We start from the raw sequence: 21,536 nt of genomic DNA on the forward strand, positions 1-21,536 counted from the left end.
GAACATAAGAAATTCTTTTTGATACTGCATCCTTTTCCTCAGACACATTATTGTGTGAACCCTTCAGGGCCCCTATTGGGGTTCTACAATTTTGGGGACCTTTATCAATACACTCCTTTTGAACATCTGAGAAACTTTTTGATTTATCGATCTCCTTGTTGCAAGAATCATTACATGTCTTGTCCAAAGCCTTGGTACCCTCTTTTATGGCTTTTGACTCCTTGAAATCCTCCGGATCCTTACAAACTGAATTTTCTGGCACATCCTCCGGATCCTTACAAATTGAATTTCCTGGGACACCCTTTCTAGTACTAGCTGCCTTAGAGTCCTCTGTCACCATAGGTGCTTCATTCATGGTTCTGCAATCCTTGTGGACATGACCATTTATCATCCGAACGCCACTGCTTTCTGAATCCTTTCCCTTTTTAACAGTGTTGTAACCAACCAAAGCTGTAGAATTCTCAGGAACATTCTCTCCCTTTTCTTGCCCTTTATCACCCCTAGTTAATGGGGAAACCGAGAATACACCAAGTTCAGTCGGCATCTTACCCTGAACCTGAGGGTAACCCATGATGCAAAACATGGTCAAATCTGCTCAAGTTTCGTTCTCTAAAACCTTAAAAATCCTATTTCCACATCAAATGGCAATATATCCAGAATTGACAAGAACAAAGATGCAGACAGTGGAAAAAAACTTCTGTATTGTCAATGTCACCTTGACGTCTAATTTTAGTATATACCCCGAGTAACAAGAGACATTAAGAGTCTTATTACCAACACAAGTACACTGTACCATTTCCTATCTGACAAAGAGGAGGGGAGTCTAAACTGATTTAACTTTACAGTATTCAACAGATTTTTTTTATTTGTATAGGTCAAGGGGCACGGTCAGGTAGTAAAGATTTAGTTGTTTTTTTTATCAGTTATGTTGATGTAACTAATCGTAGAACTTCCTGTATATCTGCTAATGATGGAAACAGCCAGGTGCCATAGATAATGACGTACAGTTTTGATTAAAATACAAAAAGTTAATTACTCAAAAGAAAATTGCTATCAGATAAGGTTTATTAACATCTAAAAATAATTTCTACATTTCAGTTACAGCAACAAACCAAAATGATATTGTAATTAATGGAAAATAACAATTCAGGTATTACATGGAAATTCAAGTGCATGTATGTGCATGAATCAACAGCATCAGAATTTTGTGTGAGACCTTGCTTTGTGCATTAGAAAATATCTGCTTACTCTAGGAAAATGTAAATCTTCAAAGAAATTCAATGATCATTTCATGAAACTTGGAATTAAGTTTTTGCCTTAGATCATTGTGTGGGAGAAGCTTTGCAGGCTCCAACAGGAAGCTACAGAGATTGCTTATCGGTGTTTCATCAGTAGGGTGTCTTCAAATGATACCAGATTTCTTATCTTCAAGGTTTATATCTTTGAAAGCTTCTTCCAAGAGTTTACAATGTGTACGAAAATAAAATATTTTCCTGATACATTTCATCAGTTTTGGGGTTATTTTTAACTTAGAATGGCTTCTGTAATGAATCAATGTTTCTTTTTTCCAATCGACCTAAATTTTAGTTCACATGTCATCATTTCATTCAGTTATATATATATATATATATATATATATATATATATATATATATATATAAGATCATTCTGCAAGGCTTTTGGAGTAATTCAGTCTTGTTATTCTCTATGTAAACTGTCAACTGTAATTTCACCAATAGACCCCGTATTTTCAGCTCAAGGATATCCTAACATGCCAAATTGAAGATTTATAAGGTGGGTAACAAAGCAGAAAATTAGATTACATCTGGCAAATGGTTCTGTCTGTGTTTTCTTTATAACAGACACTGACTGGTATATCAAACAACAGTCGACACAAGGGTTGCCAGTTTGTTAAACGTCTAATCCCACTCTCGAGTGTCAGTCTTTTTATTCATGGGAATTTTAAAAGCATAAAGTACCATCACAAGAAATTAATCTGAACACAACAAAACAGGTGTCAAAAATAACAAGGATGTAATCACAAAAACGTTCTGAAAAAAAGAGCTTTCATTTGTCTGAAAAAATCTGATAATTTTAATTAAGAAGTCAAATTTCAGAGTAAATAGTAAATTACACTGCACAAACGATCGCACCTCAGAAATAACTTTTGTCCCAGGTGTACGTGCAAGGGTAGCAGACTTCATAGTGAGGTTGATGCCAGTGAAGTAAATAAATTATATAAGATATGGGATAGACGCCAAAAGAATTGTTGAAAGTTTCTAGGCAAAGCAAATATAAGAGGGAAACTTTCCTACTTATGATTCATATAAATGTCAGATAAAAAATAGAGTGTTAAATAAGGAAAATTAGAGCCATTTGATGACAACAACATAGAAATTTATTCAAAGCCAAAAATGCAACAAAGTACCTTGTGCATGTATTGGGTAACTGACAATAACAGAAAACACTGACTGAATGAACTTGTAAGGAAACTGTGACAGGATAAATCTGCCAAATACATCCTTCACCATGAAAAATATGAAAATTTCAGACATGAACAGGATTTCTTCAACACCTAAACATCTGCACTTAACTACAACATGTATAAGAAAAGGGAAATCTACCCACCGATCACTGCGTGCACCCGAACTGTTAGCTGTGTCCTCAGTATCAAGGCGTTTTTCCTCCTGGAAAAGTAACAAAATATTCCCATTAGTATCAATGTAATTTCTAGGAATTACTATGCGTCATTTTGGGATATAGTAATTCAGAAGTACAAGTTTTAAATTAATTGCTCCACTCTCCACATCTTTTACCCCAAGTCCACATTCTCAAAGGAAATATGTCATATTTGCATGTCGATATTTTCCGATATTAAAGATGGATACAGCACACAATTCAATAATATCCATGTATATTAACAGAAACTGTAAAAATATAATTTGACAGGACATATATATATATACATGTAATATATAAATACTCCTTCGTAGAAGAATTTCTTCTTTTAAAATTTGTTTACTAAGCAATCACCTATTGAAACACTAGGCTCTTACAAATAAATCAAACCAATTGTGTAAAATGCTTACTTTTGTAAATAAAATACTTTAAATTTTTAACATTCACAAGTCTGGATTACAGGTACTCCAATCTATTGACTAACGATTTAATTGAGGAAGTTTTCAAATGAAAATAAATGTCTTTTTCAGGGGTGTTGTTTAAATCTAAAAGAATTAAATGGATTGTAAAACATGGTGTTTGAAGAATGTGTCAGTATTGGAGATAGATATCTTTACTGGCGATGGAGAGGATAGATCAGAGTCATCACTGTCATGATTTTAACAACATTGTGACAATGAGTAAAAGCATCTAAATAAAATCTCAGTGTGGGTGGTTTTTACACTTCTAACTATTCCTCAAAACAGGTTTAACTGGAATGACAAATCCTTACAATGATAATGTTATTTAAACTCTAAAGAGTTTCTCATAAAAACAAAATAGGCCTAATATTGTTCACTTGATTTCAATATCCTGAAAAGGTTGTTGCTGGGCTTGACAAATATATTTCATAGGAAGACATTTCTCAAGTGTTTACTTTTAGTAATATATAGTAAAAATAAATCTGTTTGCTTTGTCAAGACAGTCAACTATGTAGGTGGTAAGTTGACCTAGTGAATCCTCAAAATGATTCAACTGTTTTTAAATGCATAGTACTATATATGCCCAATTAAAAGTCTTTAAACCTGCACAATGGACACAATGTCATTCTAAATATCAGGTTGATCACATGTTCTCCATTCTAAATACCTATAGACCACATACAAAATACATAAATGGTATACGTCTTTTTGCCTTATAAATACCATACTTAAAGTGTCAGCTACTGAATAGACATGCAGTGACTTATATATTGGAAGTGAATGATCATCTACTATCCAAACATGACAATTATCAACAAATCTTGGAATACATGTTCACAGTAGGCAGCCTTACGCCATACTTTGAACGTGGCTATAAATTAAAATAAATCTATGGGGGAAACATCATATATATATCCTTTCTACCTAAGTGCGAAATTAATGTTGTATACAATTATGATAATTACAGTAAGGTTATTTTTCATATTAAACATTTCTATGATGTGCACTTTCCTGCCGGATAATTGATCATGCAGGTTGTCTCTCTGTATGCAAATGAATATGTCCAGATTCATGACATTGCAGGATTACAGGTAAACATACACGTCTACTGCATTTCCTGACTGGGAAAATACGTACCTCAAAGTGCTGGGACGTCTTCTGGGAAAAACAACGCAGGGAAGTCATGATAATTCAATGAAACAGAAAGTAAATTCTGTACTATGGGCAAAAATACTACCTCAAGTACATTATAAATCTTTTTAATATGTATATATACGTATGCATATTGCCAAGATATTTTCAATATTTTATTGAATATATATAATCAAGCTTTTCACCAGACATCTGCCCAAAATATGGACATTCCACGTATATCTACAATCTAAACTGTTAACTCATTTTTTGGAAGACTGCCTTCAATTTCAGGCAGTGAGTGTATGTAAAGAATTCCTGGGTATGTCCTGTATATAAAACTAACACTGTAGATGTGAAACCTCTCAGCAAAATACTTCTAACCTGTCAAACAACCACTCTCAAATTATATACAGGTCTCTCTTAAATGCTTATAGCCATATTAAAAATGCCAGCTTACTATGATAGAATTTGAAATAAGTACCACATATCACTGAGAGTAACACATTGCACTTGTTTACTTTTTAGAAAATTCTAAACACAAATTTTTTCATAATTCTTTGTTACTACTGTTTTCTTTAAATCTCTTACTTAAACAAAAGATTATCGTTCACTGTAAGACGAGACTGGAGCCAGTATTTTCCCTTAAATTATGTCATTTTGTGTATGATGTTTTGAAGGTATTCAACCACGGAGGCAGTTATACTGATAAAAAAAGATCTTGTTTCAGAGCAGATCCTTCCATCTAATCCTGGCTCTAAGATCCCAAGGCCAGAAGTATAGACTGCTGGCAGATCACTAACATCAGATATAAAACTGATACAGAAACATGGAGCATGAAAAAATACAGCAAGTGACCTTGACAATGGAGTTCAAAGCTATCACTTTTTTAGTAGCCACTCCAGTTTTCCAAGGAACATGTGTGTTGACTGTGATTAACCATCGTAATTATACACGACCCTAACACAAGAATTATACAAGTTAAATAAAGCCCCATCTCTTAAAGTACTTAACAAAATTCTAAGGTTATAACAGACAGATAGACAGACAATGGGCAAAGTAAACCCTAGGTATCACACTGTTTTGCAGGCATCCACACTTTTCTGCAGTGTTCTGGGTGAACACTGGGCCAACATCAGCTTTGCTGATTGATGCAAGTAGGCTATTACTGCAGTGTCCTTGACTATCTGCCAGTACCCAGCATGGCCTAGTCAGCACTCAAATCAAAGTGTCTCCTCTGCTTACATCCGCTGGTTGGAGATATTGTCTTTGAATTCTTATGACCACAGACAATGTTTCATCAACAAAACATGCAGGAGACTGAATCAAGATTGTGTGCCAAAGCAGTAGTAGGCTTTATGTGTGATGAGTAATGTAGTGCTTACTTCCTATTTTCACTGATAATTCATGGACATCTTGAATGTTTGAATTACTGGGAAGAGAGTACTTGACAACTCTCAAAGTCCCTCAAGTGTTTTTATTTGTTCAATGATACACAAATAAACTTATATCAATGCTATAAAATGATTAAAGTTGAGAATATGAAGAGTCAATATCCGACACTGAAGATGATCACATATTTTGCCTCTGTTAGTTGAAGTGCATAATTGTGGGTTCATAAGCTAGGAATGTACCCACATGATACCCCAATACTGGTTTCATATAGTGATTAAATCCCTAATTTGTAATCTCAAGTCCAAGAAAGTTACAATGTAATAAATCTGAACAATGGCCCTAGACAATTGGCATACCTGGACAAAATGAAAAGATGAAACCAATTTATGACTTGGCACTTTAAGGTCTTGTTCTAGATATAATCTGAGAGTATTGTAAAGCCCTTTCTTTGTGTAATAGTAACTATTACTGTCATGCAATGTTTATTATCTCCATTTCTTTTACATCTAATTTCTAACTTTTACTGTGTCTTTAACACCTAGATTGAATGCCTATTGTGTATGCAGTGACATAATTTTCAAACTCAAGACTTCAGTATGCAAGTATTGTTTTTCAAGTCAGTGATTGTTCCCATAACTTTTCACAAGGTATTGTGGATTTGAAAATAAAAGCTGACATGTGAAGCACACCAGATTAACACCTCCCCATCCCTCCCAGTCAATGACCCAAAACTTAATAATCAACTTTTACTTTAAGATGCATTGGTTATCATCAAGAAGTTTTCAGATGTGCTTTATTTTTAGATCAGACTTTGGCAAAGAATCCATTATTGCAAGTGGCTTTTCCTTAAATAAAATTGTTATCTGTCACAAGATTGGGGTCTCCACCCTCTTCATTAGTCTGCAATGGTTACTTAAACAGTACTCTTAGTATACTTAATGACAAAGTAATCAAATCTCCCTGTGTACTCATTGTAAAAGATCTAAATGTATTTGCATATTGCTCTTTCAAGGATAAAGAAAGTAATTAAGCTATTGATGGAAATTCACAACTACAAATTGTGTTACTATAAAAAAGGACACACACACATAGGCCTATATATAGTTCAAAATAATACAAGACTTCGTACCACCAAGTGCCTGATCTATATATAGATGTACATGACACTGAATTCCATAAGACAGAGGACTTTCAGTTTCTATTAAAGATTTTATCCGGTGATTTTCTTCTTGTACAATATGAAGTTATTTCAGTAATGATGAATTGGGTGATTTTTTGGTCCACTTACTGGTCTTGGAATCCCTCTAGTTCCTCTTGTTGCTCGTCTATGGTGGATTCCAGATCCAGATAAGTCCCGAAGTCTCCCTGAGTTCCATTGTGGTATCTATATATCTGTAGGGCACAGTCTTCTAACTGTCAAAAATAATACACAATTTTTTAAATACATTTTTAAACATGAACAGTGAATACATAGGTCAGTAAAATCACACTTTTTTCGCAGGATCATTACTTATATGTGTAATTTGGCAAGACTAGTTTTTTGCAAAAATTTAGTTGTCACAAATAAACTCTTTAAAATATAGAAGACAATATCAATAAACAAAAATTTCTGAAAAAAATGGTATCCTCGCAAAAATAGGATTCCCAAATGAAAGAGATCTACAGTATTTCACTATACTGAGACCACTGACACTGTATAGTTAAGTAATTTCACTTAGAGCCCATGTCTAGTTAAATAATATTGCTTAATCCATAAACATATCATTCAACAAGCTGTTATTCAAGCATGGTTGCACTTATACATCAATACCAATCTCAAGGTGTAGGACAAACTGCCTTGGGAAATGAAGATCTAAACAAAAGACTGGAATTGATCTGAATAGATTTCATTTCACAAAAATTATCCAAGTATTCAGTAAGCTGAGGTCAAAAACCATATTCCTGGGGCTAAATGTCAGGATCAGATATTAACTTGACACATTAAACTTTACGTTCTTCTAATATATTGTCAGTGAACTTGTTTTTAACATCATTGCATTTTTACCATATGGCAGAAAATATAACAATTCTTAGGTCATGTCAGTGACTGAACTTGTAATTTATTGCATGTAGACTGCACTATCACTGCTGACCTTTAATTGACCATTCCGCACTCATCAAACAATGAAATATGAAAATTCTTAAAAGTAAAATGACATGTCATGATGTAAATTAATATAACGACAAGAGCGAAAAATAAAATAAAGAAGAAAAAAGGTTAGTCTAGGACGAGTCAGAAAATTCTGGTATAAACGCGATTCACTTTAGCTCAATATTAAAAACATGAATGAAAGTGTGTTCAAATAATATTGACAGCATCAAATAAACATACATATTCAATTGACGTAAAATTGTTGAAAAGTAAGTGTCATTTAAAACATTAAAATTGACAATTGAAAGCAATCAGTATTAGGCTGTCTGCGTTTGTTTACACTTCACAACCGCTATGTACAGTCACATGAAAAACAATTTTACTTACTCTGTGTGGCGCTTCAAGAAGTCTATGTACACCGCCAATTTGATTAATCAAAGGAACATTAACATGGAATGTAAAAATTGGTGGACGAGTTGGTTCTGGAAAATTTGTACTTGAAAAAGGGTCGGTATCGTCCAAATACTGTACTCGACTCGCGAAGGTCGCCATGTTTGATTACTTGATCTCCAATATATTGACCTTTGACCTTCGTATTCCTACGCGCATGCACAGGTGCAAAATTTCAATTTTTCTTGCGGCGCTTAATCAACTAGGTTTAAACGCTAATTCCACTTCCTAGGTCTAATTTATTTGAGAGAGAGAGAGAGAGAGAGAGAGAGAGAGAGAGAGAGAGAGAGTTGGTTGATTAAATATTTAAACTGGGCCTATTAATGATGAACAGTGATGAACAATTTCTCCCGATACTTTAAAAATGAATCTGACTAATTGGCAACCATTGTATTAGGCTATGAGGACAAAAGTACTGTTAAATTAATTTTTCAAAACCAAGATATTTCAGAAGTCGGACATGTTTTAAATAAATGTTTTTAAATAACGTAGCTATTGAAGATATTGATTTTTGATTGGGGGGGGGGGGGGCACAAAAACAAAACAACAACAACAAAAAACAAAAAAAAACATATAGGCCTATGTATTTCATAAACTCGGGCATGTTAATGTTTTTAAAAACCCCAATACCTAACCATTGAAGAGATTTGTTGTATGATTTGACAGAAATTTTGTCACTTTAAAAAATGCAACAGGTCAGAACGGGGTTCTAACTCGGGTCTTCTGAATCTCTAGATACTCAAGTATTCTAGATAGTTAGGCTACATGTACCAACTGGGAGCTATTGGCCACGGCGGTCGAACCCGTCTGGCCGCTATGCATGGCAGTTTAAAACCAGGTATTTTAAATAATATTTAAAGACATTAAAATCCATGTATTACCAATGATTAAGTTGTTGAAAAAATATTGTACATAAATCCTTATTTGAGTTTTGTTATTAAAAATGTTTAATGCTTGAAATCATTCTCATTCAGAAGAATCGAGTGAGACATAAGGTAGATTGGTCTGACAGAGTTGCCTCGCTTTAACCTTTGTGCCAGTTCGCCGTACTTCAATGGGACGGATCACCAATTTTTCAAGGTTCGAGGAGCGATGCTATATCTTTTCCGACGCAGGCCCCAAAATGGCACAAAATGACATTTTGCTAATTGAAAAATTTTCAGTGACTCAATAAATGTTAATTGTGATATATCATGTATGTGTCAGTTATATTGTGTATATAGCCTAACATATGCGCTCCAATGTGAACATCATCAAACGCTAATCCACTTACACAGTAAAACTGAACATTCATATCTTTAAACTATAGGGATGTAAAACACACAATTGTTTATACCACTGTGTAAAATATTCGTTCTAGTCTCACCAACACTTAGAACAGCAAACGGGTATAGGTAATTGTAGAATCATTGATAATGTTTATTCGTTGTGGTTTGAATTTCGTATACGTAGGATATAGGCCGGGACATTCATAAAATACATGAAACAGAGTCCCGCGAGATCTAATGAGTCCACACGAAGTTCCGCGAGATCTAATGAGTCCACACGGCGATTGGTCCACACGGAGCCCCGCGAGATTTATAAATGAGACCACGGCCCCGCGAGATCTAATAGGTCCACAGTATTGTGGGTTAATATATGAGAAACAGGAATATTGTATAAGTTTTGCGTGCATGGCACCGTTGTGGTAAATGTGTACATGTATGTATACATATATTTACATAGCTTGCAACACATGTATTATTTATTGAACGAATTCGGCAGGGATATAGGTCCGAACAAGGACGTTTTCACAAAATACAGCAAAACTCCTATGAAACATTTCAAAACACATCAATATGAAACAGATTTCAATAATATGTTTTACGGCGTGACCGTGTTTGAGGGCGAAGCAAAAAAGTTTTGACATTAGTATCTATATCCAAAACAGGACAAAAACAACCCGAAGTTAACACGCGGACGGAGCTGTATCAAAGCATCCTAATTTTTGGACATTTGATCCACCTATATATTGAACGCGGGAACTATAACGCAATTGATGTAAACAGTACATTGTGACGTCATATTCAGCGTCGTTATTTAGCAAATTTACAAACAAAGCGTTTGAGCCACAACAAAAAACATGTCGTTAATCGTGGAGTGATTATATATGATTAAGAAAATAAGATTTACATGCTTTTACGGATTTTATGTGTAACATCTCAGAACGACGTGAACTAGGGTAGACGAGATTCAAAATGGAGGAATACATGTCCACGCGCTAATATTCGAATCGACGCCATTGGTACCAAACTTTTCAAGTTCCATAGGTATGGTTTAATTTTTCATTATTTTCCTATATTTTCCTTTTAAACATGTATATACGTGTTACCTATAGGGAGAGCTCCGCTCTCACGGCCCTTCGGGTCGTGAGAGGGCTTCGCCCTCTATCAATAAAACAAAATCCCAATGGTCCACCCTGATATCATACGACAAAGAATACATTGCATGATATACTAGTGAAGGCCAAACGTCAAAAAGGCATATTCATCTTAAAATGCATACAGAGTATGTGTATATTCTTACCTTCTGAGTGTCTACTCCTAAATACTCTAACACTTGATTGGCTGTCGTGAATCCTCGGAAGTGAAGCTCATCCTCGGGATTGGTGACTCCCGGTACCCGGATGACCTTCGGCTGAGGAGGCTTGTAGCACAGATTCAGGATGTCGGAGATGGTGACCGATCCCTTATTGTTTTTCAGAATATTGCCCATCTGCTGGGCGGCCGCTGAGGGCAGACCCCGTGTTCTCTGGGGAGACATTGGGGAATCGGGTGTTGTTGTCGGAGGAGGCGCCCCTAAGTTTTGAACCGTCTTTGGTTCTTCAATATCCACAAGTTTTTCTTCTATAAAATGTTATTTGTATGAACGGTAAATTCTCGGGAATGAGAATGAATATATTCATAACAACACAAGTAACCACTTAAAATATTTCAAGACAACAGCCAAGTCATTCAGCGAAAACTACAATCTATTCATGAAAAAAGCGATGTAGCATACTTAAAATGAATGAGGTTGTAGCAAAATGACTGTTCTCGAGCAACCCACAAAGCGAAATAGATACACCAATGTTTCTATACAGCTGTGACAACGCGTACGTCTAAAGTTGTTTAGTGTTGATGCACAACAAACAACAGAGAACAGTAGCCGTCATTACTCATAATGCGCAGATCAGTGCAGATTACAAAGTTATGACAAAGATGGGCAGTGTGACAGGATATTTCTGGAATCATGCAAAGGTTAATAAACTAAAATGAAGAGAAGTCAATGGAAAACCACTAGCAAATCAAACAATATGACACTACATCTAGAAAATTATGAGGGTGTGAGGAAAGTGAAGTCGTCTTCAAGTTATAATCTTTGTGCGAGGAATTGCTATCTACAGAGACAGGGGTAGCATCAATTATAATCGTGACAATTGTTATTTACATGTAATATATATTGGGAAATCGAAAAAATTAACGTACAAATTAATTACAATTTTAAAGGGACCTTTTGGAATTACATTTTTGTTGCGTTCTACGCTGATAATCCAAAGTCATATTTTGTCGACGCCATCACTTTTTGCGTATGACGTATAGTTACCTGACGACTTTGGCTGTAAGGGATGTGGATGATCGGGAACTGGTGTATCCATCAAGTTTTGTGGTCGTTTGATCATTATTTCGTCAAGATTTTTACTGTCTGCATTATAATCCCTAGACTGTTTTGTTTTGCCTTTTTTATTGTCATCCTGGCTAAAATTTAACAAATTGTCAATATCCATATTTGCCCCAATGAAACCACTTTTTGTTCGCTTTGCCTGCTGTGGTTTACGACTTGACTGTTGATTGTCTGTTTCATTAGCACCCGAGACAAGGTCTGGTAGCCCTGACTCATTTTTTATACTTTTTGGCATACCTTGTTGGTTTGGTGATCTTAATGTTGCTCTTGTTTCGTTAGACATTGCTGAAGAAGAAGACGATGCCTTTCGTAAATTTCCATCATCGGGTACCACAGAGTTCATAGAGGGTGTGGAGGAAGAGTTGCTCATGTGAGCTAGACTTTCATTAGATACGCCCAGACTACTTGGACGATTGTATTTAGCACCTGTGTCATCAAGTACATTATCATGTGATCCCTGTCTGCTGTAAGATTGTCGATCATCCAGATTGTCCTCGCGTGAACTGTGCCTGCTTGTTTGTTTTCGTTTCGTAAATTGAAACCGATTGGGAGAATCTTCGCGATTAAAACCATAATGCGAACTATCACTTTGTTGACCACGATCACTTTGATGTCCATCTCGACGTTGCTTTCTGTCATCTAACGCGTCATCTCGCGAACCTTCTCTTCGTATTCGTCGGCTTTCGTATGACGATTGCCGAGAGTGTCGACGATTAGGAGAATCTTCTCTGGAAAATGCATCGGAAGAACTACCCGATTTGCGGCTGTTTTGTGCTGGCGGATTTAATCCTCTAGAATTGCTTCTCCTGGATCTCATATTAGAATCACCATCTGCTTCATCTTCGAGATCTAGTGATCTGTTGAGATTTGATTTTCGGTAACTTTTATTTAGCATTCTAGAGTCCGGTCCACTGTCGTTTGTAAAGACATTATCATTGTTGTGATCATTTCGTAGTTTCCCACGCCTACCTCTCCTGGAAGGTGGAGATTCGTCACGCGCTGGAGAAGACTCGCGCATTGACCGTCGACCGCGCATTCGATCGGGTGAAACGTCGCGACTAGAAAGGTCCCTTTCGGAGTGTTTAGAGGATTTTGAGGGAGGGTAATCATGCGCTGAGAAGTACTCACCCGAATCACTTCTCGGAAACCCAGCCTCTAAGTTTCTAACGGGACCGCTTGGTGCGGGATGGGCATCACCAGAATAAGGGTCTTGCAATGGTAGTTGTTGTTTCCATTGTTGGACCTTTTCAATACTATCACGAAGAGAAAGAGTTTCCGGCGTTAAAGGAGCTTCGGTCTCCATTGAGTCATCCAGTAACTCTCTACTTCCGTGTCGCTTACGACGTAGCACGGGAGGTTGTGGATCTACAGGAGAATGCACAATAATCTCTGGTTCAACGGGATTATCTAGCAGCTCGCGACTGCTGTGTCGCTTACGTCTCGGTTTTTCGTCTAGAATGCTGTCTCTTGAAGATGATCGATGATAATCCGGTCTGGATTCTCTGTCCGAATCTCTTGGTCTATATCGAGAACTTCGTGGTTCCTCCATGTCGACTTCATTTGGTGATTTTGGCGTACTTGTCCTAGGAGCTCTTCTTCTGCGGACAGGAGCCTCGTCTTCTGAATCTGCAACAGAGAATTTAGGCGAATCCACATCGCCATAAACTGCCTTTCTCCAAGATCTCTCTCCCGGCACATCGGCTACAGCAGCTTCATTGTCTCTATAAGAATACCTATTTGATTTATTGCCGTCATCATTATAACCAGGTGGCATGGGATTCGAAAATTTATCTCTATACTTGTAGAATGCTTCCCCTGCCCCGCTTCCACCTCCCCCATCTTCCATCATGGCTAAAGCTGCCAATGCTGCCTTCTCGCGCATGTCCACTCCGGCACTTCCAGCATTGCTACTGGCAGAACCACGTCTTCCTCGTCTGGGAGATGGTGGTTCCAAAGTTTGTGTGGCACAGTCTACAACATTTGTCGGAAGACGACCTCTATAGCGACCATCCCGTCGGAATTCACGACTTTGGGGACGTATTCTTTTTGTTTTTGCTATGGTGTTTGATTTCCCACGTCTATATTGTTTAATTTCACGACGCGATCCCCCTTCCGGAATCGGTGAAGTTCCTCTAGAAATGAGATATCGTCCTTTTAGACCATCCTTCTCAGCTTCGGGAGCACTATCATCAGTATCACTTTCTGAGGTAACCAATTCTTTTCGAGGAAGTGGAAGGTTACCGTAATCACGAGGGCGTCTACTTCCATATGGTTCATAGTCTGTCTCGGACGCTCTTGCTTGCTGTCTCTCATATTTTCGTGAAACTGGTGGTGAAGCTTCAGAGGTATAGGTAGAATATGACGGAGAAGCACTACCACTGTATTCATATCTTGACGACCTGTTACTGACAGGGGAACTTTCCCTACTGGCCCCTCCGTAGCTCCGTCCCGAGCGAAGTGAAGAATTGTCGTACGATCCGAATGATTTTGTGCTTCCTCCGTAGTCAGAGAGATAGCCAGATCTATTGGCGTATGGATCAGAGCTTGCGCTTCTTGTGGAATGCTTATCATATCCGTATGGCATGTCCCTTCCAACAGAAGGGGCACGGCTGCTGTTAATAGGTGAATACATGTCTTGCCTTGAGGAGCGGTTTTCGGCCGTTGAGAATCGCTGGATTCTATCCTTCACGGGGCTATATAATCCGCTTCCTCCACTGTAGGATGAATATCTGTTGCCACTACTGTATGGACTAGATCCTCCGTATGAATAACGATTGGATGGTTGGTAACTGGATGAAGAGTAATTTTTAGATGAAGACCCGTAAGATGGACTTAGATAGTTGCTACTTCCTGCTCCGAATTTACCAGTTGATCCGTACCCTTTACTTGTTCCCATGTTATCATAAGTCTGAAAAGAAAACAAACTCGGTGAGCATGGTTCACAATATTTAAATAATGGTATAGAGTGGTTTGGTTAGACAATTGTAAGTAAAGCACTTGAAGTGGTGAATAGGAGTGGAAATACAATCATTGTGGCTGTAAACGTTTGTTTACATGCATTTATAGGATTGCTTTTGAGGCGTATTTTCATGTCATGATTGATGTATTCAGCGCGCTAAATTTTCGGAAATGACCGGAAAGTTGTACGAACTTCATAACTCCTCACCTGTGTCTCTCGTCAAAAGAAGATGGTAATATGCTGAACTTTCGACTTTTGTACAGCAAAAATCACGATCTTCAACAATATTGTAACAATAATTGATATTATGTCTGATCATAATAATAAGTTCTTTTTCACGAAAGTTTAATTTAATATAACAAAAAAACAAAACAAAACAAAAAAAACCCAAAAAACGGAATGTGAAGAAGGTGAGCCTAGTTTTTTGGAAAATAGCAAATTAAAAGCTAACAATCTATAACCATCTACATTACGATTCTCTTATCGTTGAATCAATTTGGATCCAGGATTGTTACCATGATTGCAAAAACATCTTCAGAAGGATTGGGAATTGCTGACCATCTTTACAGGAGTATCCATAATCATTGTTAATGTTGGATTGTAGATAAATTGTAGGATTTCACGCCGAAACATAAACAAGGTTCCTATTAGTTTCCTTTAAACTGAGATAACTGGATATTTGCTAATTAACGTTTCTTTGCTAATTAGATTTTCTGAACAACAGCCTTCATGATGAATCCCGCATTCTATATTCGTCTTAGATGAAGATACTAGAATTTAATTAACTGTGATTATATTAATTGGACAATCATTGCAAAGGCATCCAGTGTTATCGGAGCAATGAAGTTTCCACTTAAAAAAGGATGAAAGTGCAAGTACATCTCATGTTGGTTAATGATTAATCATCCGTCGACCATGTTTATAAAATTTGAACTTTCTGGGTGGATGTACATAAAAAAATATAAGCGTCATGAGAATGAAGTCACGTATTTTACCAGATGATGAAAGTCTCCTTGCCAATAACCGTAGAGGTATGACCGGAAGAACAGATGTAGTGAAAAATAATCATTTTTCTCTGCAAAGAAATCCACTTTCATGGTTCGGTAATGATTAACTATCAGTAGATGTTATACAGTTCTTGTATTTTCATTGCTTACACCTGGTATTACTGGCATTTAGAACAGATTTGAATTCATCAAAGGTTCAAAAGTATCAGTAAAGAAAATTCTAAGGGTTGCCTTTAATCAATGAGTATTTAGCATTGCATATGCTTATATCAGACAACGAATTACACATTGTAGATAGAGGTTGTTGGAATAGTCAATTTGAGTGAATACTATTAAAATACGTTCACTCCAACTAGAAAGATGCTTGTATAATATAATGTACCAGTCAAAATTTATCATTCGGAATATATACATTTCCCGCTCGAACTCCCCAATCACGAGATGGGCATACGTCATTTGGTTAGACAAGATTTCCATGCACGAGAATGATAAAAGACAATTTAAAAAAGTAACATTTAAAAAAACGAGTATGGTGAAAGTAAATTTCATGCGAAGTAAAAGATTGGATATTTTCAAAATCTAGACAGCAATGACTTGTTCGATGGATAATCACCCCACAAACTTCTGATGTCTTATCTTGTCATCAGATCGGGTTTGGATTCTTCCTATCAGAAGAACTTCAGGTTACACCCTTCATAATGTAACAGAACCCATTAGCTGTATATCACAATCGATCAACAACATGACAAGGTAGTAAGAAATTATTGATAAAAGTCAGTCGCTAACCTACTTATATGTATAGGTTTTTGGAGTTTGCGGGGTTTTTTTGCAACCCCAGTTTATAGACGCATGTCGTTGCAAAAACTTTGATTCCTTGTGCAGACTGGAAGTCGTAAAATCCATTTCCAAAAAGATGAACAAGATGCACACGTGTTTTTGTATTCTCCTGACTGATCTGTTACGAAAGGAATCAGCCATAGAACGATATCTTGAAACAAAAGGTACCTGTCTGACAGAGCATTTTGAAGAAATATAACTTTATACTTTGGGTTCAAAGCGAGAGTAACCCTTGGTCACTCTGCATGACATGTTTTTCACGTCCATTTCAATCACCTTTGTCGGACATTGTCTTAATACTAAATAACAAACAGTACTGGAAAATGTTGGCACTGCTTGACCATTCTGGCATTTGTCAGAAGCCAGGCATTGCAGGAAAGATTTTCTTCTACAAAGGTTCAGCACGGTAGTAATCTGTTATCAGTGGTCACTATGGTTTAAGAAGGCAAAGGCGATGAGATTTTCAGTCGTTTTCTTTTAAAAGTTCTTCATTTAAAAAACTTACCATTTCATTTTCTTGATTATATGAATAAAAGATTGACATTTCAATTGTTTAAATGTCTTTGATTTTGTAAATTTAGAATTTCCTTGGCAGTGGTAAATGCAAAATAACTCGACATCTTCATTTTGCACAGTAACAGAAATTAGAGTATGATATCCCCATGCCCAATACGTTCTTAATATACATAAAATAGACAAGAACATGATACTAGAATGAGTGCAAGTCAGAAAGGTAACATAGTTTATGAATTAGACTATAAATGAATATATATACCTGAAATTGTAACTTTCCAGAACTTTAGCCTTGTCTAGTAAGATGCTTGTGTATCCTACTGCAGTTAACGAAAATGTGGCCTTTGTAAATGCAAAGTGAAGAATGCGAAAGTAAACATGCAAAACTACGTTAGCGGGCGAAAATAACTGTTTAAATGAATTGGAAGCACACGTGTGTGCAATTCGGTTTGACAAGATGATTGGAATTTCGTGAAACATTCTTCAGAGAATAGACCAGACGCGTCTTAGTGCAAGGTAATATTGTGAAGATGCTGCTCCCGATTTGCGATCAGAAGACGGGAACTGTCTTTCGTCATGCGGAGATTTGATGGTATTCATCAAAAGCAAGTGATCAAGAATATTGCTTTGGAACGTAAACAAGAGGGTGTAATTAAGAATAACATAGACCATAGCCACCACACCGATATACCTGTTGGCTTCCTAATTATCAAAGGTTTTTAGTGTAAATTTGCAAGTGCCAAAGAAAATTTGGGAACGATATCGTTGACCTCTTCTTGAAAGTATGTATGGTAATTGGAGTTAATTGATCAAAACTCAAAATCCAGGGAATCTGATATCTAGGTTTGGCAAAAATAGTGCATTAAAAAAAGTATAATTCATTCCGCAAAAGCAAATTCGATTTAAAAACAACATTTTTACAGAGATAAAACGTTTCAATGCACCGCAAAAAACGTTTACCTCAAAATCGCTGAAAACGATGGATGCCTTCCGCTCACATGGAGAATTCTATCTTCCAGATCATTTGTAATTGTCATCCGACACCTATTTACATCTAAAGGGGGGATCATATAATTCTGAGAAAGTAATCAAATGTGTTTAAAGATCTGGCATAAATCCTTGTAGAAATGAAAAACACACGCCACCAAACCTGTTACACGCATTAAGTGTCATATATAGATGTCTGCAACTTGTAGCTAATAGATGCAAGTTTTAAAAACCACACTTTAAGTCCAACAACCAATAATAAATGATTCAAGACAAAAATCCAATATTTTAGATAGGCAGAAGATTTTTACATAATCTAATTAGCATCACTTTACATCTTGTGGAGCATTGCAGCATTTAGAGAGACATAACATTGTACATATGTATGCTGGAATATTTCTGCTGGTTTTGAAAGTATTATCATAACGACGTTAGTATACATATACAACACAAATACAATTTTGGTTTCTTAGTCTTAATACGTGTATTTTATTAATCAACAATTATCAATGAATTTCTCATCGTTAATCAGTGAAAGACACGTGTATATACATATTAGAATAGGATGAAGGCTACATTCACCAAAAAACCCCTGAATACCGCCGGTCATAATGATAGCTTACTACTGCTAATGATTGGAGATTACAAAATATAGAACTTACGGATCCATGGCTTCTTCCACTCGAAATACTGCCATATCCCCGGTCATAAGACGGCTACAATGAAGAAAAATAAAATCCTCAAAAACTCACAAAGATATGCTGGGAGATTGCGATGAAAGTGGGTGATATCTGGTTGTCAGGGAATATTCAACAGGGGATGAGGATGTCGAAATTAATTCCTTAGGACATAATATCTACCTTGCTCCATAGTAACGGAGCCAGATTCTGGCAGAAGATCTAAGTACGTCACGTGGTGTTCTTGAGCCAGGTACATTTTGTTTTGCTTTCACTTGCAGATGCTAAATGCCGACAGAAGTGAATATTTTATGATTAGATTCGTAGGAAAATGAACCTCAGTTAATTTAATTTCTTTTTTTTTTCCACCTCGCTGAGTATGATAAATGGTCCCCCCCCCCCCCCTTATTTTAAAAAAAGATTTTGCACATCTAAGCTTGGAGAGATTATGCAATACCCCCTCCCGAGAAAATCGCTTATCTGTTGATCAGAGACAGAGTATTTTTCCTGTGTTTATTTGTTTGATTCATTATGAAAACATGTTGACTCTCTTCCAAAACTACTTGAAAATTACTTTGGTTATTGTTATTTGTTTTGTAAACAATTGTGTATTTTTCATTGCTTCATACAACTCTTTTGCCCCTTCAGTTTACATTTCTTTAATTAAAACATGCACTCTTGGTAATTTTATCTCATCTGGTTTCTTCGTGTTCCGAGGGTAAATGATTACCAAACAGTCTCGATCACAAGTGTTCTTCGTAGATGCCCATCATCTTGAGCGAGTTATGCCAATGTACATGCATTGCGTTATAGCATTGCTATTTTATGAAGAATGGGATGGTTTGGGGCTTTGTCACAAGGAATAAGGTAAACAAGTGGTTACATCGTATTGCGCATGAGTCAAAGACAATACCCGACCGTAAGTCATCGCATACACTTATCAGTTGTTTAAAAGACCCTGAAGGCAAATAATGATTGCAAGAGCCAGCAGAATGTTTAGCAAACAGTGAAATGGCATATGCATATGTTTTTCCTTAACTCTGAAGCAAGTCATAACGTATAACTATCATATCTTTTTTATGCCTTGTGTCAGAATTAAGAAAATATATTTATCATTATCCAATGCTAAGATTATAATATTGCTATTAAAAATCTAATTGACTTCATCAGTCTTATTGCAGAAAAAATAAACGGAAGCAGAATTTGTCGAGATTTTTAGATAGTGATTTTTTCCCCTCTATCAAATACGCCAAACAAAACGAAAGCATTTTCTCTATGTTTTCTAAATAATGAAAAGAAAAAAAAAAAACATATGAAAATGTACAGCTCTACAGTTTCTCCACTCCATTTTCTTACTTTACAAACGTTTTAAACAATTTTCATATCATAATTTTTACTGGATCGGTGTAAATACAAAATACACATCAAAAGCGGTAATATCGAATATTATATATGAACACCTACGCACCTATCATAAGTCTAAAAATGAATAAATGTCTGAATGTGTAAATATTGTTTTCATTCTGTATTTCCAAATTGAAAGGATCTTTGAAATCATTTTAAAGGAAAATTATTACAAAACGTTACCGTAATATAGACAACACAGTCCACAAAATGGAAATTATCCGACATTTATACAATTTCACAATTCCTTTAAATTACAAAGAAATGATCATTACCATTGTGGTGCACGTAGGTTTTATTCACATTCAGAAATTCAGATATTGAATGTTCCTCTTTTATACCCCTATGTCATCTTAAAATTATTTAGACAAGTGACTTATATTATAACTGGAAATATACAAAACCTCTACTGGACACGAAGTTTATATGTACAACATGTTACGAACGAGCAGAAGAATTACAACCACGGGGATCCTTCAATAGAAAGAGTCTGTTCCGAAATTCTACAAAGATGCCTCTTAGGTCGTTCGCCCTTAAGTTTATTTCTCGAGGTGAATCGCTGGCCTTTTCTTGCCAAACATAATTAAACAAGTTCTGATCTGTTTGTTGACTATTCATAAATCACGAGACTTTTCACAGGAATACACTAGTACATGGTATTTGGTATGGGCCTAAGTTGGACTCTTAGAATGCCTTTCGGGGATATGCAGCCAGCAAAGTTGACTTTCTTTTGATGAAGAGTGTATGTAAGTTCTTGTAGCTCTCTAATCAGTGCTATGTTCCACAGAATTTATATTAGATTTTTTGGACCATTTTCCTTTTTTCAAACTTAAACCTTATTGGGGAACATGATTTCTATTGTTACGGCGTAGTCAGGTCGGATCAATGGTTGGAAAAGAAATAATGTTCTCCTATGCGCTTGGTGTTTTTGAAATCATAAACATGCACCATAGCTGACGTTTTTCGTGGAAAACCATTTCTCTGCATGATTTCATATTACAAAAAAATGACGCGAAACTAGTCCTAGTTTTCTCATACATGAATTGAAGTGAATAAAAATACTTGTATGCATGCTTCTTTGATGAATGAAACCCTTCACTTTCTTGTAAACAAACATAATTTGAGAGAAGTATGTTTGTTACTTTTATTTTAATTGATCAGGATTTTTCACTAGATTTGAAATATTGCGTTCACGTAAATAAT

The 21,536-nt window shown here is 36.1% G+C and overlaps 1 protein-coding gene across 16 annotated transcripts in view; it reads right to left on the bottom strand.

Moving 5' to 3' along the window:
* The window catches only part of LOC125645998 (FH1/FH2 domain-containing protein 3-like), a 54,201-nt gene that overhangs the window by 21,216 nt on the left and 11,449 nt on the right, over positions 1-21,536 (bottom strand). For 13 of the 16 annotated variants that reach the window (XR_008800923.1, XR_008800918.1, XM_056157953.1 and 10 more), the window contains exons 2-6: positions 18,915-18,968; positions 11,872-14,857; positions 10,813-11,132; positions 6,955-7,079; positions 2,629-2,687 (exon numbers count right to left, since the gene is read on the bottom strand). Coding sequence is in view for 14 of the 16 variants with exons in the window: in XM_056157953.1 (XP_056013928.1) it covers positions 2,629-2,687; positions 6,955-7,079; positions 10,813-11,132; positions 11,872-14,857; positions 18,915-18,968 (3,544 nt within the window). In the remaining 2 variants the exon portion in view is untranslated. The remainder of the gene's footprint in view (positions 1-2,628; positions 2,688-6,954; positions 7,080-10,812; positions 11,133-11,871; positions 14,858-18,914; positions 18,969-21,536) is intronic. The other 3 variants (XM_056157972.1, XM_056157962.1, XM_056157940.1) reach the window with 2 other exon arrangements.

The sequence above is a fragment of the Ostrea edulis genome, chromosome 1 (genome assembly GCF_947568905.1).
Source record: "Ostrea edulis chromosome 1, xbOstEdul1.1, whole genome shotgun sequence".
Taxonomy (NCBI): Eukaryota; Metazoa; Mollusca; class Bivalvia; order Ostreida; family Ostreidae; genus Ostrea; species Ostrea edulis.